The following is a 21999-nucleotide window of genomic DNA, read 5'->3' as shown; positions in this document are numbered from 1 at the left end:
TTTCAAATACCATGTTAATATATCCATACACTTCCACCTCAAAATGACTGAAATTAAGTCTATGAAATATCAAAATCTAATTACAAAATAATGATTAAAGATACAGGATACAGATGGGCTCTAACATCATGGTCCCACAAGCCCTGTGTAATTTATGTATTCTTTTAAACAGCACCATTTTAATAGAGTGTTCAAAAACATTTCAAATTGGTAAGAGCGGTATTGCACAGTAAATCCTGTTAAAAAGCCTGCTGTCACTTTACTGATGCCATCACTGGCCTTATGAACAGTGCCCGCAGATGCTGGAAACCGTGTCATATCATCAAAGTGGACCTAGAAAGAAGACTTAATTTGTTTTAAAGGGTATGCCAGGCATGTTACTTCAGGAAAAATAAACTTACATAACCTGATATGCTAGATTCATTTGGGAATAACAGGCATCGTGTTTCAATTTGGTTGAAAAGATAAAAGAAACTATACTGAAAAGTAAAAGACACTGGTAATTGCACTGCATTTTTAATAAACTTCCATTTGAAGAAACTCTTCTTATCACTTGCAATGCTTGCTATTAAATATGGATACAATAATAGTGCAAAAGATGAAGGTCTACATTTATTATAAAGCTTTAGTGATAACTTAAACATAAATGCTAATATAAGCATCTTGTTTCTGAGATCCTAAATCAGCCTAATTTAGCACCTTTGAGCTAATTCCTCTTAAATAAGTCTATGTATAGTTGAGACATTTCAATGTAAACTTCCATGTAAGCTAAAGATGAACCAACAGCACACCAGCTACACTCATAAGAACTCATGTGTATTCCAAGTTAATCATTAATAATGAACCCTCTTACGCATTTACCATATAGCAGACAACATGTTCTAAATTTACTTCTCAGAGTAACTTTTCAACTGCTTTGCATTATCTGCCTCAGTATGAAACACTTGCTCTACGTAAAGGGAAGAGATCAAAAGACCAGTTGAACTGTTAGAGCTGCTTGTCTCACAACCTTCCTACTATATTATCAACAGCACTTGGGTTTCAACTGTACGGCTACTAAACTAGCAAGCTCAAAGTAACATAAATTATATAAGTACCACTACTTCAAGTTGCTTATGGACAACTGGCAGGCAAACTGGAGTTAGCTTTTCAATAAACAGAATATTTTATATTTTAATACGATTTTTATGCTACGGAAGAAAATCAGTAGCAAACTAACAGCTTAAAATAGAACAAAAACAGTCTGAAACTGCTTTGAAGTAGCCACCTTATTTTGTATAAATAAATATATGTCCATAGATTTATTATCACACAGTCCATTTTTTTTGCATTATTCCTTCCATTTAATTACACTATCTTAATTCCAAAACAAAATGAAAGGACTACATGGTGAAGAGCGGTGCATTTGAGTGTCACAACCATAACACACAGCATTATAGAGAAACTGACTGACCAGTACAAACTGCTATGCACTTGAATACTAATTAATCTGCTGAAGACAGCACTTGTAAACTGGTTTTCCAAGCAACAAATGATTTCTGTTGCTGCATATGTGTTACTGCCTTGTTATTTTTGATTCTCTTTGCAATGTGTAAATAATCTTTTACTAGTTATAACAAATATCTGAGGGACTGCTACATCAGTTGTTTGGTAATCCTTAGCTCAAAGACAGATCAGATTTAGTTATCTGGAATTCAGACCAGAAATATGAAATTCTGCATATACCTAAACAGCTGACTACTTTGCTACCAGTCAAACCTGTTGCAGAATAAACTATATGAATCCATTTCAGGGGCGAAGAGCTATATAATCGAGGAAAGTAATGATAATCCCAAGGTGACATGGCACAAAAAAAACCAACTTTATTATTTAGAGATCTGAACAGTTAATTTTCATCACTTTTAGTGAAGTTATAGTCTCATTAATAGGAGACTGCTTTGGGTTATTTTGTGTGGGGAGGGATTAATAGCAGCCTTAAAACAGCTGAAAAACTGGAATTCTAGATAAATGTTGTAATAAATGTCAGCATCAAATAGTATATATCTGCCAAAAACTTATGAAAAAGTAGCTGGCAAAAACCTCATCACCTGACACTAGTTAATAACAGGTACCACTGCCTTATACAAACCCATACAGAACTTGACTGCTTGAAAAGTTATTCCTTATCCAGCATCCTATCTTGGATTTATTTTGCACAGATTACCTTGCAAAATAAGCTTCTGTACTATGCACACCTTCGCAGAGCAATCTCATATAATATTATCTTGTAGAGATATGTGAAATGAAAGACTAGACAAGCATGACATGGACAAAGCCATTCCCAAAATAAGTTATTTCATCAAAGTGAAGCAGTTGGGCAAACTTACAGGAACCAGTTTCCAAAACCATTTGGTAGGAGACTTCAGAGGAAGCAGTAGGAAAAAAGAATAAAAGCAAAAAGCGAAGAAAAAAAAGGAACAATTTATCAGATTTCATAAGTTACTTTTACAAAGCAATTTTCTTTAACATTCTCAGTTATGTATAACAGTGAATTGTAATTTAATGCTAAGCATTAGTGCACTGTATTTGACTAATTAGCAGAAATAACACTGGAGTAATACGTCTGCAGTCTTTGGAGATCAACATTGCAATTTTCCCACATGAACAGATAAGATTGCCAGATCAATGCAGTTTTATGTAATGCTTGCACACATCTAATTGTACCCTACATATGCAATCCGACTGAAGAATTCATTTGAGACTTGAAATCATGATATCACAAGTATCAAAATGAACTCCAGCAGCACACATGGGAAGCAGGGGAGCTAAAGCAATAAAAAAAGGTATAAACACGCTGTAGTACAGTACAACCAACTGCAGTGAAGCTTGCATTAGTTACTTCAAGCCAAACAGTTATGTTTATAACATTTAACAATATTTTTAAACAATCACATGACAGTTTTCAGAACAAGAAGAGATGCAGGCAGCTATATTTTGCCATGACAAACCACATCAGCATCAGCTGCATGATGTGCAATGACCTGAAATGTGGATGGAGTTGGGGCTACCAGCAGGTAAATGATCACAACTGCTACGTACAATTCTGAATTCACACGTGATGAAAAAAACACAACACTAAGTGACAAAGAAAAAGTCGTACAGATAGGAAATGTGACCTAAAAGTTTAATCCTAAGCACCTTGAAGTCGGTGAATTTTTCTGTAACTCTATATACTAGGCTAACATAATATTCTGCTATTAAGAAAAAAGAACATGTAGCATTCTTATACACACAAAGGCTTCACCACCCTATTGCATGAACTGTAGAATTAAAAAAAAATTCAAACCAATTAACGAAGTGAAGGAAAGTTGGATTTTTTAAATTTTTTTGTTTTTAAAGGAGGATAAATATTTTCTGGAAACAGTTTTAAAATTACTCTGGGAAAAAAAAGCCAATTAGAAGAACTGAACTATAAGATGCATGTTCATGTGTGGCTCTAGACATTTCTGTCACAAGCAACTACAGCACTTCCCACAAGGTTCAGTTTCTCTTCCTTTCACTGAAGTATGGCCAATGGATGGAAAAGTCTAATTTGAAAACAAATTATATCAATGTGTGACTGCAATCAGAAACTGTGAACCGTATCATAAAGCAAGGTTTTAAGTAAATGGACTGATCAACCTCGACTTCCTGACATTCTACTTAACACTAACCGGAACCTTCTTTGAGTTATCAAGGTGAAGTGTGTTTCAGACTTGGACTGGAAAGGTCCATAATGTCTATTTAATGATAAGCTAAAGAAAAAAAGCACACATTTATTTCAATTCTAAAGACCATCTCTCTGTAATAGTACAAACGGAACGCAATACTAGCAATTCAAGGTACATTTTTATTTGCTGACTTGGCTGAAACTACAGTTGAGAGGACTGTGAAAATGCTTCAAGAGGCTCAAAGATCGAAGAAGAACAAGTTTAAATTCAAACACACTATAAGATTTATAAATATACACTTTGTAAAGGCACATAAAGAAAAAAGAAAAGCTGAACATAATGGGAATTCAATGCCTGTTCAACTGGCATTTTCTATCAACAGGAATAAATCATTTTCCCCAGGAACAAATCCTGACTGACTTCTCCCAGTGTTGTTTTTTAAAAATAATCCAACCAAAAAAAACCCAACCCAAACCAAAAAACTACAAAAGAAGAAAACAGTCCCTCAGGTTGAGGGCTTACAGTTTTACAAGAATATTGTTTAATCCCTGTAAGAAAAAGGGGAATATGATAATTTTAACTCTGCATAAATTCATCCTATGGTGCCGAAAAATGGTAGTCGTGCCCTGCATTAAATACTTGTTTCTGGTGTCTTCCTTGCACAATCATTTGTTCATGCAGCTGTGCATTAATTGTATTAATTGCATCAAGAAGCTGATCCTGCTGCAGAATTTTCTCCTTGACAGGTTAGCTTTTGCTAGCAGTGTGGATTTATGTCACATTAAACCAAAAGTGGAACTACGACGTTAGTGTTTTACCTTCACACAAGAAGTTGCACTGTTTAAACTAGTTTTTTTAAAAAAAATTGTTTAAAGAGCTCAGGCCTTTGGATGAATGCTCTCATATTCGTTTCTCTCAGAGGATTTGCACTGGTTTGGCTTAAATCTGTTAAGACTGATTGAGTTTAAATCACAAAACCAGATGGGACAATAAAATGTTTTTGAGAAAGCTTTGACTACCTCGAACATCAGTAGTTTAACGAGTGCAACCATGCATTCACGACATATTATTCAATGGAAGCCTGAAAACCAAAGCTATTCACTACAAAACTTGAAATCCTAATTCTGAAAGAAGGTGCAGAGGCTCTACCAGAAAAAGATGAGGTTACCACAAATCACCGGCTGATCAAGATCCACAGAGGACTACCTGGAACTAAAAGTCATACATACTCCTTCCTCTCTTATCTTCTACAGGAAGCTAGCAGCAGAAGAAAGTGAAGGAAAAGAAAAGCAATCTCATAAACTGTTAACAGTTATCGTCTATTCAGAAATAGAAAATATCAGCTGCATCATTTATTCATCTGTGTACATGACCCTTAGAACTTATAGAAGTGTAAAGATTTACTATTTATTGCTAAAAGGTTCTCCACAGATTTGTAACAGGACAGCAAGGCATTGGTTTGGTAGGCTTGAGGTTTACGCTGAAATTATTTTTCACAATTTATAGATTTATGAATTTATCACAATGGGAAATTATAAAATAATTGAAAAGGCTACTCATTAACTTTGTTTCGCCTGCTAGGTACATAACTTTGCTGCTTCTTGGCCAGAAATTAAAACTAAAAAAAAGTTTTCCCCAAGGCCTAGAATGATCTATCCCTCCCATGCTTATTTGGCCATCTCTATAAATCAGAAGAAGAGGCATTCTTAATTTAAATTCAGTTCAAGTTCAAAACCGGACCTCACCTTAGAAATTCTGCAGATTAAATATTCAACGGTGTTTAGTTAAAGCAAAAGAGAAATTGCCAAGTTTCTTAAGTTTTGGAATGGAAAAATTGACCTTTAGAACTGCCAACTGTGATGGTAACACGGAGAATCTAAACTACAAAGCAGAGCCCCAACCTCAAATGGATGGTGGAAGACAGAGGCACAATAAAACATCCCAGTTCCCCTTCATGCTATGTTTTAAAATACAAATAAAAGCATCAGTTAGGAATTTAAAAACGTCAAAGAAAATAAAAATTGAATTCAGATGCTGAGAATTAAGCTGCAACTGTAATATGAGATAGAACCCACGCCCTAACTCAAGCCCAGCTCCAGTTATTCCACAGCATTGGGGTCTATGAGGTAGGGTCATGGCCATGAAGTAACAGGATGTGTCACTGATTTGGTGTTATAAAAAGAGGAATACACAGCCTGATGCAATATGAAGACAGATAATCAGGTTAAAATACCTGGGTATCTGGGAATAAATACTAAGGGATGCTTGACAGGAGCTATGTCATAATTTAACAGAAACTCCTGTTAGAAACTCTGACCAATTTGATTTGATTCAACTGATCCATCCTATGGATCTGCACCATAGTTTTTTTTTGGAAAGCTACCATACAATATGATACGTGGTTAAGAAATATAGATTTTAGTTATGGTGTTTAATGCGTTTCTAAATCTGAGATGCTTTCATGTGTGCAATCACCATTAGCTTCAGCAAAAGTGAGGCACATGACAAAAAGAATGGCTGAGATTTCACAGTAATTAGCTATCAGGTTAATAGACCAGTGTTTCTCAAAGAAATCCTGGAGTTAAATAACCTGAAGTTGTTAAAAATATGCTGCTGTCTTTCCGCACGCAAAGATAAAAAGTTTATTAATTCAAATTCCTTAAATACTTGAAAATAGAGTTGAATTATTTTCTAGAAGCAGACTCCATTTTATCATCGTATCGACTGAAACTTTAAAGTGTAAATGATATTTTGACTCACCATCTCAGTAATTTTACCCTCATTTTTCTCACATACTTAAATTTGAAGGATAGCTAACTTTCTAATAACCTTGTTTTTTCTGTAAACCATAATCTGCAATAAATTTCCTGTTGGAAGAGACATCTGGGGGTCAACTGGAGCCTGAGGTTTTGCTCCTGTTGAGATTTTAGCTAATAAAGCTATGCTAATACAACCCCTTAATATGGAATACCTCACTTGACAAGGTAATTTATGCCGCCAAATCCCACATTGAGGCAACTAACATAATGTACCTGGGTTAACAGAACCTAAAATTCAATGTACAGAAAGAAGGCCTTAATTACAACTTTTCCCATGATATGGCAACTGTAGCATGATTTTGCTATTTTGCAAGTGCCTTTGTACAATGGCCAACAGAAGAGGGCTCTGGTTGTGTTATAGTTTCAGAATTCATACGAAAACCACCACAAATGCATATATCATTTTTATGTAAAAGCTTTACTCCACTGGGTCAATTTATGGGATCAGTTATGGACTATGCAAGTCTTTCAACAGTTAATTCAAGAATGCTGGTATTGAAGATAAATCATAAACTAAAATTTTATCTTGCTATTCCTAATATAAAATGTGAAGTATAACACAAGTGACAATAACCATCACTTAATTTTTACAAATAGATAATTTTATGGTATTGCTCTGATAAGAGTGTTCTCTTTGATAGATCTTTGTTTACCATATTAAGACTCTTATGCACTCTGGATTTTAAAAATTATTCTCATCTTTCAAAGTGACCTAAAAACCACACAAAACTTCCTATTCTTACTTTCACAAAGAAGAAAAATCTCTAGAGGACACAGGGTCATAGGTTATCTCCCTGCAACCTGTTTACTTTGTTTTATTTAAATTTGAGAAATGAACTTGTCAAGGACATCTTGTTCTCCAGATTTCTATGCCATCATCACTACTGAACACAGATTAAATTTTCCACATCAGGATATATGCATCAGGGTAACACTACTACTATTAAAAAACCCGTTTTCCTTTGCCAAGTCACATACTTAGTAATTAGCCTTCAAGTTTCATTATATTTAAAAAAAATCCATATGTGCAGGGGCATTCATTGCATATACGCTTTTTGAAGCCAAATTTCTAATCCAGCCTGATAACCCACAACTCCTTCAGACTAGCACTGAAACGGAGACAGACGTTTACACGAAAACAGACCAGGAGGGGAACTATAGGATTAAAACCTCGCAGTAGCTATGAAATCTGCTCTGCATTCCAGTGCAGGGGTAATACAAAAGGGTGCTCCAACTGATAGCCAATTCCCCAATAACAATTACGGAATCATAGAATCATAGAATAACCAGGTTGGAAGAGACCCACCGGATCATTGAGTCCAACCATTCCTATCAAACACTAAACCACGCCCCTTAGCACCTCGTCCACCCGTGCCTTAAACACCTTCGGGGAAGGTGAAATTGCAATAGAATAAATTATTGCTTATTCTGAAGCAAGCAATTTAACATACTCTGGAATTGTATGCTAGCCTTCTGCATGTTGGCGGGTATAATGCTATTCATTTAACTGAGCTCCGCAAAGAAGAGTAAAAAAAAACCTGTTAGGAAAGAGAATCAAATATAGTCTGTTCTTGTTGTATACGTTATAAAATCTGTAATCAACCAGTATTTTGGATCACAACCAAAGCAATGGTCCCTATGATGCCACATACAGATTTCTCCTTCGAGATGCATGCAGTTCATGAAGAAAAAATACCTTAAAAATCATGATTAAAAAATGTGGTGGTCTTCCTCATATCAGATCTGACTGTGCTTTTAATTCATTCATCCTTATAAATTCCCTAGGACTACAATAACAGATGTTTCCCTGTCTTCCAAGATTTATTTGTCGAAAAGGACAACTGGGAATAAAAAGTACAACTCTATCAGTGTTACATTTAAATAGATATTTTAATGGAAACAAGAAAATTAACAACAAATTGACTGAATACTAAAAGTTTGCTTTCTTTAACAAGCAGTTAGAAGTTTAATGTCAACAAGTACGTATTTATCTATACATACTATACACAAGTGGGCTTTGTTTACAGATAAATATTTTAAACAAGAAGCATTTTAGCTCGGACACCTACCTTTTGACCTCCTGCAGATTCTGTGCTGTGATGCTCTTTTAGTTTTTGTTCCTGTTCCATTATGTCTTTCAAATGATCATTTACCTAGAGACAAAACAGTTTATTCGGTGATCTAAGAAACAAGTCATAGAAATTCTAAGTTTTCAAAAGGTCTATGAAACTAAAAAGTTTAAATAAATATTTCAGACTACAGCCCTGAAGCATAATCAGCAAATGCCAGTTTCGGATGCAGTTTGGAGTCACCAGCTGCCTGCTTTACATTGTGCAAACTAACCTGCCTCATATTATGGTGGATGACATTTGATTAACAGTGCATCCTTGTTACTTGATTTGATCATGCAGTGAAGTTAGGTCACTTCAAGCAAGATATTTTCAAATACGAACAGAATATCTTTGATCTAAATCACGATAAATTAGACAATAAGACAACAATTCTTAAAAAGCCAAAAAGAGACCCTCGAGCAGACACCATAGCATCTTAACATGACAGTGACTGCTATGACGTCACATGTAATGCATGTTCTAGTATTTCATTTAGACTACCATTTATTTGGTTCTCATAACATGTTTAACTTGTTCCTGTAAAATTTGCTTTTCATTATCCATACACAGAGATGAAGAAACATTCTGTAGCAGACACAGTCTTTATATACCTACCTACGTACATACATATCCTACCCACTCATCTCTAATAGAATCACAAAAACTACAAAGAAAATGACAGCTTGCTTTTCCAGTACTCGTACCTTGTTTATCCAGTACATGATAGCATCCTCAATGTCATAAGGAAGATCTGTAGCTTGGAAGAAGGATGAATACTGCTGTGTGCACGCAATCACTTTCTCAACGCTGACCATCTCTACAGTATATGCCATCATGAGAGTATCGATCATGGCCAAGTGAGCGCTCTACAAAGAGAAGTGTCAATACCTAATTAGTTTACAAATCAAAAGATCACCTTTGTATGTATTGTTTCTGAACACAGCAACATACACGCAAAACCAACACTGCAAATGCTGCAAGTCTGTCCAGTCCTTGGTTTTTGAATGAAAGAAAAATGAAGACAAACACATTTAATAGATTCAAGAATGCAAAACAAAGCACAGGGGCATTACTTAAAAAATACTTATTGCCAATTAAAGTAACTTGTGCAACAAAATTAAAAATAAAGAACTGGATATGGAAATAATAAGCAATTCAAATGATTCAAACATTGCATCACTTTTAATAGTGCTAAGAAGATCTTCTAAATTTGTCACCTTAGTGAAAACAAAAACTTGTGCCTAATCAGTTTTATTTGTACTGGAAATAAAAGCTGAGACTGTGTGGTGAACAGCCTTCATCATCATGAAAATACCTCATTAATAAGAAGCAATTTATCTGTTTTTAAATCATAATCCAGGGAGAAGACACAATTATACTAATCTTAAGTAAATAAAAACATGATTAAAACAATTTTTTTGTCCAATAAATTTATTATCGTATGAAGATGCAGCTATATATGCGTACCTAGGTATAAAATAAGTATACAATGATAAATAAAATATAGCTTCTGTTAAAAGAGAAGGCATATTTCTCCTGGTGTTATGTATTTAAAGACAATGGTCGTTTCACAGTTTGTAATAACTAAAAAACAACCAAACCAAACACAACAAAATAGAGGCTGTCAACCAGGATTTACATTAGACTCTTGTGACTGAAAAAGAAAATGAGGGCGGTTTGTAGCAGCAGTGCCTACGGCTAAACAGATTTGTGTCTGCTTCGTGCTAAGAACAACAGCTTTCTAAGTATTAAGCAACATTTCTCATGAACGAGAACAATTCCAAAGACAGTATTGTTTTTTATAATGTTGCCTTCAGACACAGCTCACGATGCAAGCAAGATCCCAAACACTTGTTAATGCCATCAATTCAATTCTATAAAAAATATCCATATAAAAGTCTCACAAGGTAGCTATTAACAGCCATGGCAACAACAATGAACAACGTGAGTCACACAGCAATACACTATCTAACGCTGTAGTTAAGGTAGCACATGCTTATCATTTATTCCAGAATTCCCAGCTGGAAAAAGATGAACAGTACAGGACTTTGTGCTGCCCTTAGTGTTTGCATCACCAACGAAGGTGATGATGTTGGCCTCGGAAGCAGGCAGCAGCGCATACCCATTTTTTCTGCAGTTTAGTTGCTTTGTTTGACAAAAGAAACAAACAGTGCATACTTTACCTACTAAAGGCCTTCACAGAACTGCTCCTTTCAGCCAACCTTCCTGGGATGGGCTTGCTCTCATCAGACCCTGGATGTGAAACCGAGAGCCCCTGCCTGTCACACACTCCATTTGTGCCGTAGCGCGAGTAGTGTGAATAAGCTAGGAACCAGCGCCTCTTCCCTCCTGCCACCAGACTGACTTACTCCAAATAAACTCTTTTCACCGCATTCACCTTCCTTATGAATTTATTTACAGATTTTTAGTGGCCAGCTACTGATACAAGCTCTTCATATGAACAAGGGAAAGAGCTGAGAAGCTGAATTCTTCAGAGTATTTAAGAAGGAAAAGACAAGTGTGTTGCTCATTGCCAGTCTCCTGAGGAACCTGCACTCTAGTGTGAAATACAGCAATTCTATGCATAAATACAGAAAAGTCACTCCTTTGTTAGCCCAACGATGTAGAGAAAGAGTCTAGACAGAGTCCCACATGAACTAGAGGAGAAGTCCCACAGCGTATGAGGGATGGCAGAGCCTGGGTCAGCCACACAAATCCCTGCAGGCCTGCAGGAGTTTCCAGCTCAGATTGCAGAAGGGTCGTTTAGCGAGTGCAAAACAGGAATAAAGACGACTTGGATTGTCTCTGACGTCTTGAGGTGTGGCTTTAACGGTATTTCCTTGCTATATCTTTGTTACCTAGTCTGAACAGCACCTGGCTTAAAAACTTGTGCCATTTCCAGAACCTCCCTGGAAAGTGAAATGCAGATATTAAAATAGGAAGAAAATGCTAGATTTGCTTTTTAAGAGGAGGCAGTGTTTCCCAGCCAGACGTAAGAGAGGCCTCATACAGAGCAGTGCTGGCAGGGGAGAGCTGAGTCATCTGTGCTGACCCAGAAGCACTCGGACCGCCTGCTGCACAAGGTGATTGTTTTCGTCTGCTGCCTTTGGGACACAGCCTTCCAGTTCAGGTTTGACAACCAAGGAAGCTCTAAAGGAGCCAAATCATCTTTCCCAACTGTTGATCCACAACTATTACAGTTCTTTGGCTACCGTGCCTGCGCTCCGAGACAGCCCTGCAAGGAACGCAACCCCTGGCAACGCTTCCTGAGGAAACTCAGCAGCCTTCACCACCCATGCTGGATCAGCAGTTTCCCTGTACAACTCAATCGCACCTATGAAGTGGACTGCCAAAAGACAAGAGAAAGCTACTGAAGTGCTTCTAAAACTGCCAATATGCTCGAAATATTGTAAATAATTAAATTTTCTTAATGCATTTATAACTAGCTGAGTCAATTTTTCAGTGTTTCTAACAAATTATTTCTAACAAATTATTAATGAACTGCAAACTACTTAGGCAAATGGGAGGAACAATGAAAGAGATCACCTTAGGTAACACTCTCTGCTATCAAAAACAAGTGTCAACTCTTTATTTCATATAAGCTACCAAATACAAGCATCTTCAGACTCTAAATAAAGTGACTCAAAATTATTTGCTTTATAAACCTGATAGGATGCTCAAGAAAAGATTTTTTAAAAACAGCAAGCAAAAAGAAGAGTTTGAGTCAACTTGCATCCATTATCCCAAGAAACAAACTCCAAAAATGCTATTTTTCCCAGTTAGTAAAACCAAGCTTCATTTTATAAGTAATTTATTTTATGGATATCTAAAACTATTAACATCTATGGATAAGTACATAAGATAATTTATACCTAAAACAGTTGTTTGCGTGTTTGTTTTTTAAAAAAAGGAGTACAGAACAAAGACAGAACTTTTTAATTCCACACAGAGGTCTAATGCTTTTCTTCCACTTACTCTGAAAAGAGCAAGACAAGCTGCGTTCTTTTACAACCTTAAATTCACTATGCTCAACAAGAAAGACTAAATTAAAAACTGCACTACAAAACCAGAACTACTGTTCCAAATACAGGGTTTATCAGCATAACTGTTCAAATTCTCTAAAATAAAATAATTAAAAAAAATTATACTGGCAGTAAATAAAGTTCCATTTTTTTTGTGCATCTCTCACCAAACAGCATGTTTTAGGCATTGCTAAAGGAGCGTGAGGGAGACGTCACTTGTTAGTCAGATCTGCAATTGTGACTGAATTATGGCACAAGGAAGCAACCTTTCATATCTGATGGGGAAATACAGGTACTGTTCTGAGCTGGGCAAAACCAAGGATCAGCTGCTCAGCCAGGTTTCCCTTCTCTGGACAAGCCTGTAATACAAGGCCTGAAAGGACCCTCCAGGAGCTGCTGCTGCCTGGTACCAGAATGGTACCCCAAATGCTGGTATTTCCTGCAAGTTGTCCACGTTACAACACATTGCATAAAAAAACCCAGACAGGATTTCGTGCTGTCACATTTCCCAATCCAGAACTGCAACAAAGCACACTGGAATACGGACGCATGATTTCAAAAAAAGGTTTTTTAGAGAAATAAACAAATCGGTAACATATTAAATTGCAGAGTAGCATATAAAGCCACTAGAGAAACAGCTTTAAAAAAATAACATCAACGTGGCAGCAATAAGTAACAGTGGCAGCAATGCACTTCCATCACAAAACTTTGTTATGCAGAGATTTGGTTTAAGCCAATTCAAAAAATCTTTCATTCTGTGATGATTTCACTACAAGGGTGCAAAGTACTCAAGTCTTACATGGCACACCACAAAATACTAAAAGAAATGCAAAATACTAAAAGAAATGCAAAATACTGGATTCTTAGAGGTATTTTATTTTCTAAGACACAAACATGGTTTTGTCTTTCCCAGCTACAACTGGAATGGAACACTGGAGTTTTAACTCAGTAATCTTATGATCTCATGTAATTACTTGTTAGTTTCTACCCTGTAATGTAGATCTCACGGCTTTATTTTCTACTGCTGAGTAGTTAAGTAAGAAGCTTACTGAACTATAGAGGACAAAATATTCAGAGCATGACTGCTAATGCTTTCTCTGTCTGCCTAATCTTTGACTACAGAGCTTGCTCCACCTCCAAGTTGCAAATAACTTTATTAAAAAGTGTATGAAGCAAAAGGTATATAGGGTAACATACACACAGACTCTTATGGATAAATACAGCATTTTATAGACATCTTCTATATTGTTACCCAACTCCCAAGGCTACTTCTCAGATTCTATTAAACAATATTCATGTCAGAGGTCATGTTCTGGCTTGACCCTTTAGGAAACTCATAGGCAAAATCACTTCCCACTATAGCGACTGAAGAAAGGAACAGAAAGAAAACAGAGGCTATGTTATTCTCATGCTAAAAGAAATAAAAAAAACCTTCCCTTGAGTCTTTTATTGAAAGAATAAGTTCCCTGGTCTAAGTAAGCTTTGGAGAAGAGATTTGCTCTTTGACAGGATATGGCTTTCGTAAACAAGAATACATATTTCTGTTCTTATCGAAAGTGGCCGTGCTTCAATAATTTTTCTGAAAATAATTTTGTGAAGGAATTTAAAAAAAAATGTTTAAAAAATTTTTTAATATTTCAAAATATTTTTAAAATATACTTAACAATATTTTAAAAAGTATATTTAAAAAAATACTTCACAAAAAGTCTGTAGTTCTCACACAATAAACACTTACATTCCTAGCCAAATTCCCCTAAAGGTTTTGCCTACACTGGATCAGGCACTTGAGCAAAGAAGAGAAGAGATCAGCTCTTCACAACTAGCTGGGAGAACACTTATATCACCTTTGTAGTAATAGCTACACGGGTAACCCACTGTTCCTGCCTCCTGAGAACAGATGTCAGATACAGATATTTCTCACAATGCAGTAAAAAGCAGCAAGTTGAGTCCCTTACTTCAGTTAACAGTAAAATACAAAGTAAATTCCATGGGCTTGATGAAACTTACTCTGAAGATATTACACACAAGTAAGGACTAAGAGAACAAACACACTGAATTCTTGGTGTATTCTTAAAAATCACCGATTTGTAATGCAAAGTGTAAGTAACATTCCTTAAAGTAAAACTGAAGTTCTGATCAAAGTTTTGCCACTATGTACCTGTTTCTAATGTTACATTTCCTTATATGATTATTATCCAGGCAGAGCAAAAGATAACTAGAAACAAACAAAGCAAGAAAGAATACAGCAAATCAGACAGAGGTCATCCCCATAAAAACAGTCATTGAATTTATGACTGCAAGCAGGTATGGATCATACAGAATAGCAACTATAGGACAAGGAGAGAAGACACGGAAAAACAGAGTTGCTGATATGCTTAGTAAAAGAAAGATAGGAATAACAGGCAAGTAGGGGACTGAACATACAGGACAACTGCAGTGAAAAAGCTGCCAAGAGCACTGTGAGGATCTCCTCCTGTACCACGCTAACTCACAGCTTCTGGAGTCTTTTCTAGCCTCATGCAGCACTGATGCCTAGTACAATTCCAGAATAAGCCCAGTAGTCTCGTTATTCTTCACCTGCAATGGAATGATCACGTTGAATTATCTCCTCACTGCATTTTCATGAGAACAAGAGCTTGACTCTGATAAGATGTTTGTTCAGCAAGAATGGGCATTACTGACTCATGCTAAACACACTGCAGCAGGTTTGGCAAGGAAGAGAGAATGACTTTTACTTTAAATATTTATTATAAGCTTCTCTATTCAGTTAGCTTTTCAAATTTATCGATCAATTATATGAGTATATAAAAACCATCATTATTTGAGTGACTGTACACATCTGACATGGGAAATCTAATTTACTGCTAAAAAAGGATTTGTTATGTCCAGACACTTGCTGAGTTAAGCATTTTGATTGCATTTCTAAGTTCTTCTACCTGAAGTTTCCTCATTACGCTGTCAGGGAATTTAATAATTCTGTCTGTTAACTCAATCCTAATTAAATACTTAGCAGAGAATCCCTAATTCTTTCTGAATCACATAACCAAGTGAGAACTTGCCCCAGTCCAGGTCACAGTGAAATAAAATATCTCCATGACATGCACTGGAATCAAGAACCAATACACTTCACAACTACATTAGAAGTTCCAACAAGAAGTTGGAAAAATCAAGTACTTGATGGTAAAATTCATGGAAGGCCCTTCAGTGCCTTTTGTGCCAAATACTCCATGTTTCAAAAACCAAAACATTTGTAGTTGGATAGGTTAAATTAAAACAAGAAATTAAAGTAGGAGAATCGATAACAAGATAGTTGTAAACATTTAGATGAATAAATAGCAACAGCCTCAACTTTCGCATAGCAGTTTGTTTTCACAGATAATTAAGGATATCCTCTCATATCCTGCATCCAAATAAATCAGAAATAAAAATCCCTTACAAAAATGTATATTCTGTTACATATATGCACTGTCTCCTTGCTCTTACGCTCTGAACATTTAAACCAAGAAGAAGCAGTAATCATATGAAACACTTTTTGAATTTCTTACGTCATCACAATCTCCATCAATCTTTGAAGAATACAGGAGTGGGAAAAAGAGAAACAGGACTTTGGTTATAAACAAACTATATCCATATATAAATAATAAGTACTTCCTTCTTCCTGGTTCACTCATACCTGCATAGCCACGACACTAAAAGCAGTAGTTTAACTTCCCTGGTAGCTCAGCCAAAGTACCCCCAGAGGCAGTTATCACCAGGAAATATCCAAGCCTATTCACATCAGAAAATCTGCTGAAGGAACACAGCTTTATGAGAGCTGGAGAACTACGACTTCCTCATGGAGATGCAGAACAGTGATGAGATGAGCTGGGTCGCTAGAATATTTGGGGTGAAGAGTTCAGGTTTGGGTGATGTGCTGAGTACACAATAGAGGAAGTTAGAAAGGGAAAGAGATAAAAGAGGCTGAGGTTGTCCCCCTGAAAATGTATATAGGTCTGTGGTACTAAATTAACAGAGATGAGAGTGGAGGCAGAAAAAGAGGCGCTTCTTCCCCAGTGCATGACTTAGCCTGGCACTGTGCCACTGCACACTACAAGTCCCACTGACACAGCCACTCCGAGCCACTGCTCAGAACATTATCGGAGTAGCCTGGTTTTGAAACTTTGCGCCATAGACCTCCAGCTAATCCATTTCACAATTAAATGGTGATAGCTGATTCTGAATGGCAGGTTTTGTTGCTCAGATGACTGATACAACATCCTTTCTGACTAATCTGCACTTCTGTTTTGCCTTTTTCTTACTATGAAACTAGTCACTCTCTCGCTTTATCTCACAATCTTTATAAAATTCAAAGCACTGAATGAATGTTAAAGACTGACCTGACACAAGGAATGCCATCAACTTGATATTAAAACAATAATTTATTAAGATTTTGCCTAAAGTAATACAGAGGATGAAGTTTTACATAGTTCTCAACATTTAACACGTCTGTCAACAGCCGCGTGGCCTTAATTTTTGATATCCTAAGTTCTAATAATGAGCTCTTCTGCACATAGCACTAATTAGAGTAAAAAAAAAGAACTTCTAATCAGAGCGATGAACAGTATAATATACCAATTTGTTCAATTACTATGTTTCACACAACAGATTGGAAGGTTGATTACTCATTGCAATTTAGGATGAGTCTCAGTTGCAGGTCAAACGCAAGAAGTTTGCAATTTTCTACAATTAGCTGGAGATGAACTCAAATAATGTTTGAAATTGGAACTTGGAAACCTACAGAAACTTAGACCTACCCCCTTCTCAAAGCAGGTCCAACTAGCTCAGGTTTTCGCAAAGACTTCAGGCAATTCTTAGTATCAACAAGAGTGGAGAATCCTCACCCTCCCTGGGCAAAAACCACATCTTCCTTGCTGTTAAGAGTTAACTAGTATCCTCAGTACAAAATCCCAGCCTCATGATAAATACATGGCTGAACTAAAATGTAGAGTAAGACTATGTAGCCCTCATGCTTCAAATACTGAGCTCTCAGCACCACTGTTTGTATCAAGCTTATTTATTTTCAATAAAGGAAAGCACAGAACAATATTTCCTCTTGTAGAAGATCAAAGTCACCTGCAGTTCCCTCTTTTCTCAAATCAAAAAAGAATCAAAAGAATCAATGAAATCTCCAACTAATGCCAGGGATGTTGCTAAAAAACTGCATCTCACCCAAAGCCAATCCGGCCAAACATGGCAAGCTGCCGTGCTACCCTAGGACAATAAAAACCAGAATAAACATGCAGACCTTAATCCAGCATAATTCAACATACCACATAAAATCTAAGTTGTTACAAGACAATATAGAATCATAGAATCACCAGGTTGGAAGAGATATGAGCAGCTGAAAACAAACAGGATGCTGCCTTTCAAAAGGGGGAAAGAAGCATGAATTTTTGCATGAAGAGTCAATGTAAAGCATTCATACATTTTCATCAGAACAGGCTCCTTATAATTTTCTTGCTTTTTTTCTATGCATACCCTTACAGGTAATTTTTAAGGTTTCATTTACTAACATTACAGTGAGGTGCCTGTATCCGTGCAGTTCTTGGACTGACCTTCCAGGGTAAGATCTTAATTCCTACACACTATTTCCTCAGGAATTGTGTCCCCCACCTGGGACTTGTGTGAGATTCTTGCCAAAATACAATATTGGAAATAAAGACATAAATTATTCAGACAAGGCATTTTAAGAACAACTTATAATTATACATGAGAGATTGGGTTTTGTTGTGAAACTCATCTTCATTTTTGAGAAATGACCATCCTCCTTGGTCCAAATTTGTATTTTCCTTATATGTTGGGGAAATGTCTATCTTTCAGCATCTTAAATAATAATAATAAAAAAATTAGTGTTGAAGCTCGTACCTCTGATGTGTAAGCATCCAAGACTTAGAGACAACTTCATTCTGACACAGCAAATATCACCATATATTTATAAACATGCTGCTCAAGAATCTATGAAATGTTTTTGTGAGTTTTGTTTAACTGCTGATGTACGAACTCCTATTTTTAGGACAGAAACATGAGATCCTTCTCAGGCTTAGCTTTCTCTGTTGATCTAGGAAAGTATTGGCTGAAGAAATCAAAATACTATGTCTGTTCAATTCAACATACTGTCTTCAAAAAGAGGAAAAGTAGCTTCAATTTTTATATGAAAACATCATATTTCTTCCTTCATCTGCACATGAACAGGCTCCTGAAAATTTCATTGCTGTTTCTTTATTAAGCACAAAAAGGGCAGAGAAATAAGGTCATCCCTCCCATTATTGTAACAACAATTATTTTAAGAATAGAAGTTATTTGTCCTTTTCCTCAAAGGTTTATATGAATATCACATTTATAGACCATAATACAGCACACAGTAAGACATGAGAGGACAACTGACCTTGTAAAAAATTTTCTTCTAAAACAACAGCCAAGGTCATGAGAGATTTTCTAGTCTTCTATTTGAAAGAACTCTATCAGCAGTGTTAAAGAAATTAAAACAGACACAGAAAATTATACTGATCACGAAAAACCTGTCTCTCTATGGCTGTTAATGTAGTAAAACCTTGTAAGAGACAAGCTGCTGACTAATAGCATTACTAAATCAGACACCTGACCAATGTTTTTTCATCTACTTATTAAAGGACTGCAACAGGCCAGTCCCAGCAGGGACTGCTAAACGAGGACATGCTCCACAGTGATGTTCTAGCAGAAGTGGGGAAAGGTGCATTATGGCTGTTTTGATAATCATGTTATAAACCACTTCTTTGGTTAATCTGGACCAAACATCAAGCTTTATAACAGATCTTGAACCCCTAAAGTAGAGAAGGGTTTCTTCAGAGAAAGACTTGTACAAAACACACACAGGCAGAGAACAATTATTTTACTGTAAACTTTATGATTTTTTTTTTCATCTTCCCAACTAACTTTGTAACTGGGTATTTAATTATAATTAAAAAAGAACAATCTACATGTCTTCACAGAGATCCTGCTGTAACAATAATCCTTTTTAGTAGATTACTCATGCCCAGGGATGTCCATTTCATCCACTGCTGTAGATCTCTGCAGGACATCTGGCTGTAGTCCCCATCACTATAACCTTCAGCTAAGCACAGGGTCATGCAGGCTGTGCCTGTGTCAGGAACTGCTGCAGATTAACAGCAGCAGATTGGTAGACAGATAAGGGTTGTGCTGAGGATGGGATACCTAGGATACAGACTTCTGCTGTTGACCAATTCTCGACTTTAAAAATAATCTGGATTTTAAGCAGCGTACTAGCGAGGCAATGGATTGTCTTTCTATCAGTTTTTCACAAAAATGGGAACATCAATGAATAGTAACTAAAGCCTTTAGTAAAAGTTACGTTGGAAAAGGCATGAAAAAGTCATAGATGTGATGCCAACTTCAGTAAACACATTTTCTTTCCAAGAAAACTTTCTTTTTAAGAATGTAAAGGGTAATTGCTTGTGGCCTACACATAAAAAAAGACTAGGAAGTTCTTTTCCAAAGACATAAAACAGAATGGGAGACCATTGTGAACTAGAGACTACTTCTCAGATAACTGGCAACCAAGGTAAAACAATGCCTGTTCTCATTCTTCAGAATGTCTGTTTGTGAACACTTTTGTATGGCATGAAAAATGAGTTGTAGAAGTGACTCTCCTCCACTTCTCTTCAGTAATGAAGTAACTGCCAGTCTATTTATAAAGATTAAAACAATAAACCACACAATCATGTTGCCATTCCTCATGCCTTTTTCGTTCACAATGTTATTCCAGGAGGTGTTGCATAATTAGCAGCTCTCAAAACAGTAAACCCGGTTGCAGCAATGACCTATTCACATTGTAGTAAACAACTATTTTCTTTGGAAAAATATCCCTCCTCCTTTCCTCCCCAACTAAGACAAGCTGAGCAAGAGGGCAGGATGATAAATGAAACAAAAGAGAGAAAACAGCTGAACAGAAATATACAATACACAAACATGAAAAAACTCCCATCCTCTCATTTTCTTAACACATTTCAATGACTTAAGATGGCAATTACTTGCATGTAAGTATGTGCTGTGCTTCCAAGAAGAGCAGTAGATACCAGAAGCATTATTTGAAACCTCTGCTACAAGCACTCGATACACCAGCACACGCTGTCCAGAAACCAAGCCCTTTGCATGTGATCAAACTTTTACTTTGGCAAAAGAAATGATCCCCTTATCTACCAAATCACCTTGTTAACTAGGAAGAGGAGGGCAGAAAAAGGGAGGGAAGGAACAGGAAAGGAACATAATTTACAGCTTAAATGATGGATACGGAGACCAACAGCTGTACAGATTACCTCCTCCCGGCAGTGCCACATACAGCCATGGACTGATCGATAATGGTGTAGCATGTTTATCAGCACATGACTCCTGGGAAGAGACGGGCAGCTGGACTGAGGAGCTACACCATTTTGTCACTTCAGAAGGGTACAATAGCAGAACAAAAAAATCTTTTCTGGGCAGTTTGGATGTGGGATATTTGGAGGGAAAAAAAAAGATTTTGGTTGGAAAAGCTGGAGAATAAGGTGGTGCAAGTAGTAAGGGCTACAGAGGAATTACATCAAGCCAGGCCAAAATCTTTAGCAAGGTACTGCCTCAAGAACTTAACTGATTTTTTTTTTTTATTTGAGCTAAATAAAGCAAAGGAAAGTAGAAATTGTTGTTTCTTGAATTCTTCTTCATTTCCAACTGCCTTGCTTTGTTTTAAGTATGTTTGTGGTTTGTTCGCTTTTTTTCCCACCTACTCCTTCCCATTAAAACTATCAATTCACTGACATCTGTTCTTTCTTTTCAAGCATCCAAACTCTGTAATCCCATAATCTTTAAATGGGAAAGAACAATTATTGAGAAACTTGTCTGACCTACATGTGAGACGTATTACTGGACATTCTGGCAACCAGTTTAAAATCACCAGCTCCAAGTATGAAGAACTGAAGGCAGCATCTGTAACTTATGTTACCTGAATACTCCAAGAAAAGCATTAATCAAACCTAAAAAGCTGTCTCTGTCTGCATAGGCAGGTCAATCTGTAGTACTTCAAAAAGTAAAAATCAATATTGTGATAGTACCGATGGAATGGACACTATTAAAGTAATATAATTATTGCTAGAGAAGAAGTATCACAGCAGATGTATTGGTCACAGGTACAGGCCATATACCTCACAGCGTCTACTTGATCATCTAAAACATGTGATAACTCCAAATCAGTAAGCAATTTTGCCAAATTAATTTCTTAGAGTACACATTATAGATAAGAAAGACTGAGTAGAAGAGCTTAATCAGTATAAAAAATTAAAACTTGCCA

At 36.4% G+C, this 21999-nt stretch overlaps 1 protein-coding gene across 4 annotated transcripts in view; it reads right to left on the bottom strand.

The window, feature by feature from the left end:
- CAMSAP2 (calmodulin regulated spectrin associated protein family member 2) overlaps window positions 1-21999 on the bottom strand; it is an 88698-nt gene that overhangs the window by 34215 nt on the left and 32484 nt on the right. For 2 of the 4 annotated variants that reach the window (XM_069862492.1, XM_069862493.1), the window contains exons 3-5: window positions 9324-9485; window positions 8578-8661; window positions 2367-2399 (exon numbers count right to left, since the gene is read on the bottom strand). In XM_069862492.1, the coding sequence (XP_069718593.1) occupies window positions 2367-2399; window positions 8578-8661; window positions 9324-9485 (279 nt within the window). The remainder of the gene's footprint in view (window positions 1-2366; window positions 2400-8577; window positions 8662-9323; window positions 9486-21999) is intronic. The other 2 variants (XM_069862494.1, XM_069862496.1) reach the window with 1 other exon arrangement.

The sequence above is a fragment of the Phaenicophaeus curvirostris genome, chromosome 8 (assembly GCF_032191515.1).
Source record: "Phaenicophaeus curvirostris isolate KB17595 chromosome 8, BPBGC_Pcur_1.0, whole genome shotgun sequence".
Classification (NCBI taxonomy): domain Eukaryota; kingdom Metazoa; phylum Chordata; class Aves; order Cuculiformes; family Cuculidae; genus Phaenicophaeus; species Phaenicophaeus curvirostris.
This window is presented reverse-complemented; position numbering and strand designations above follow the sequence as displayed.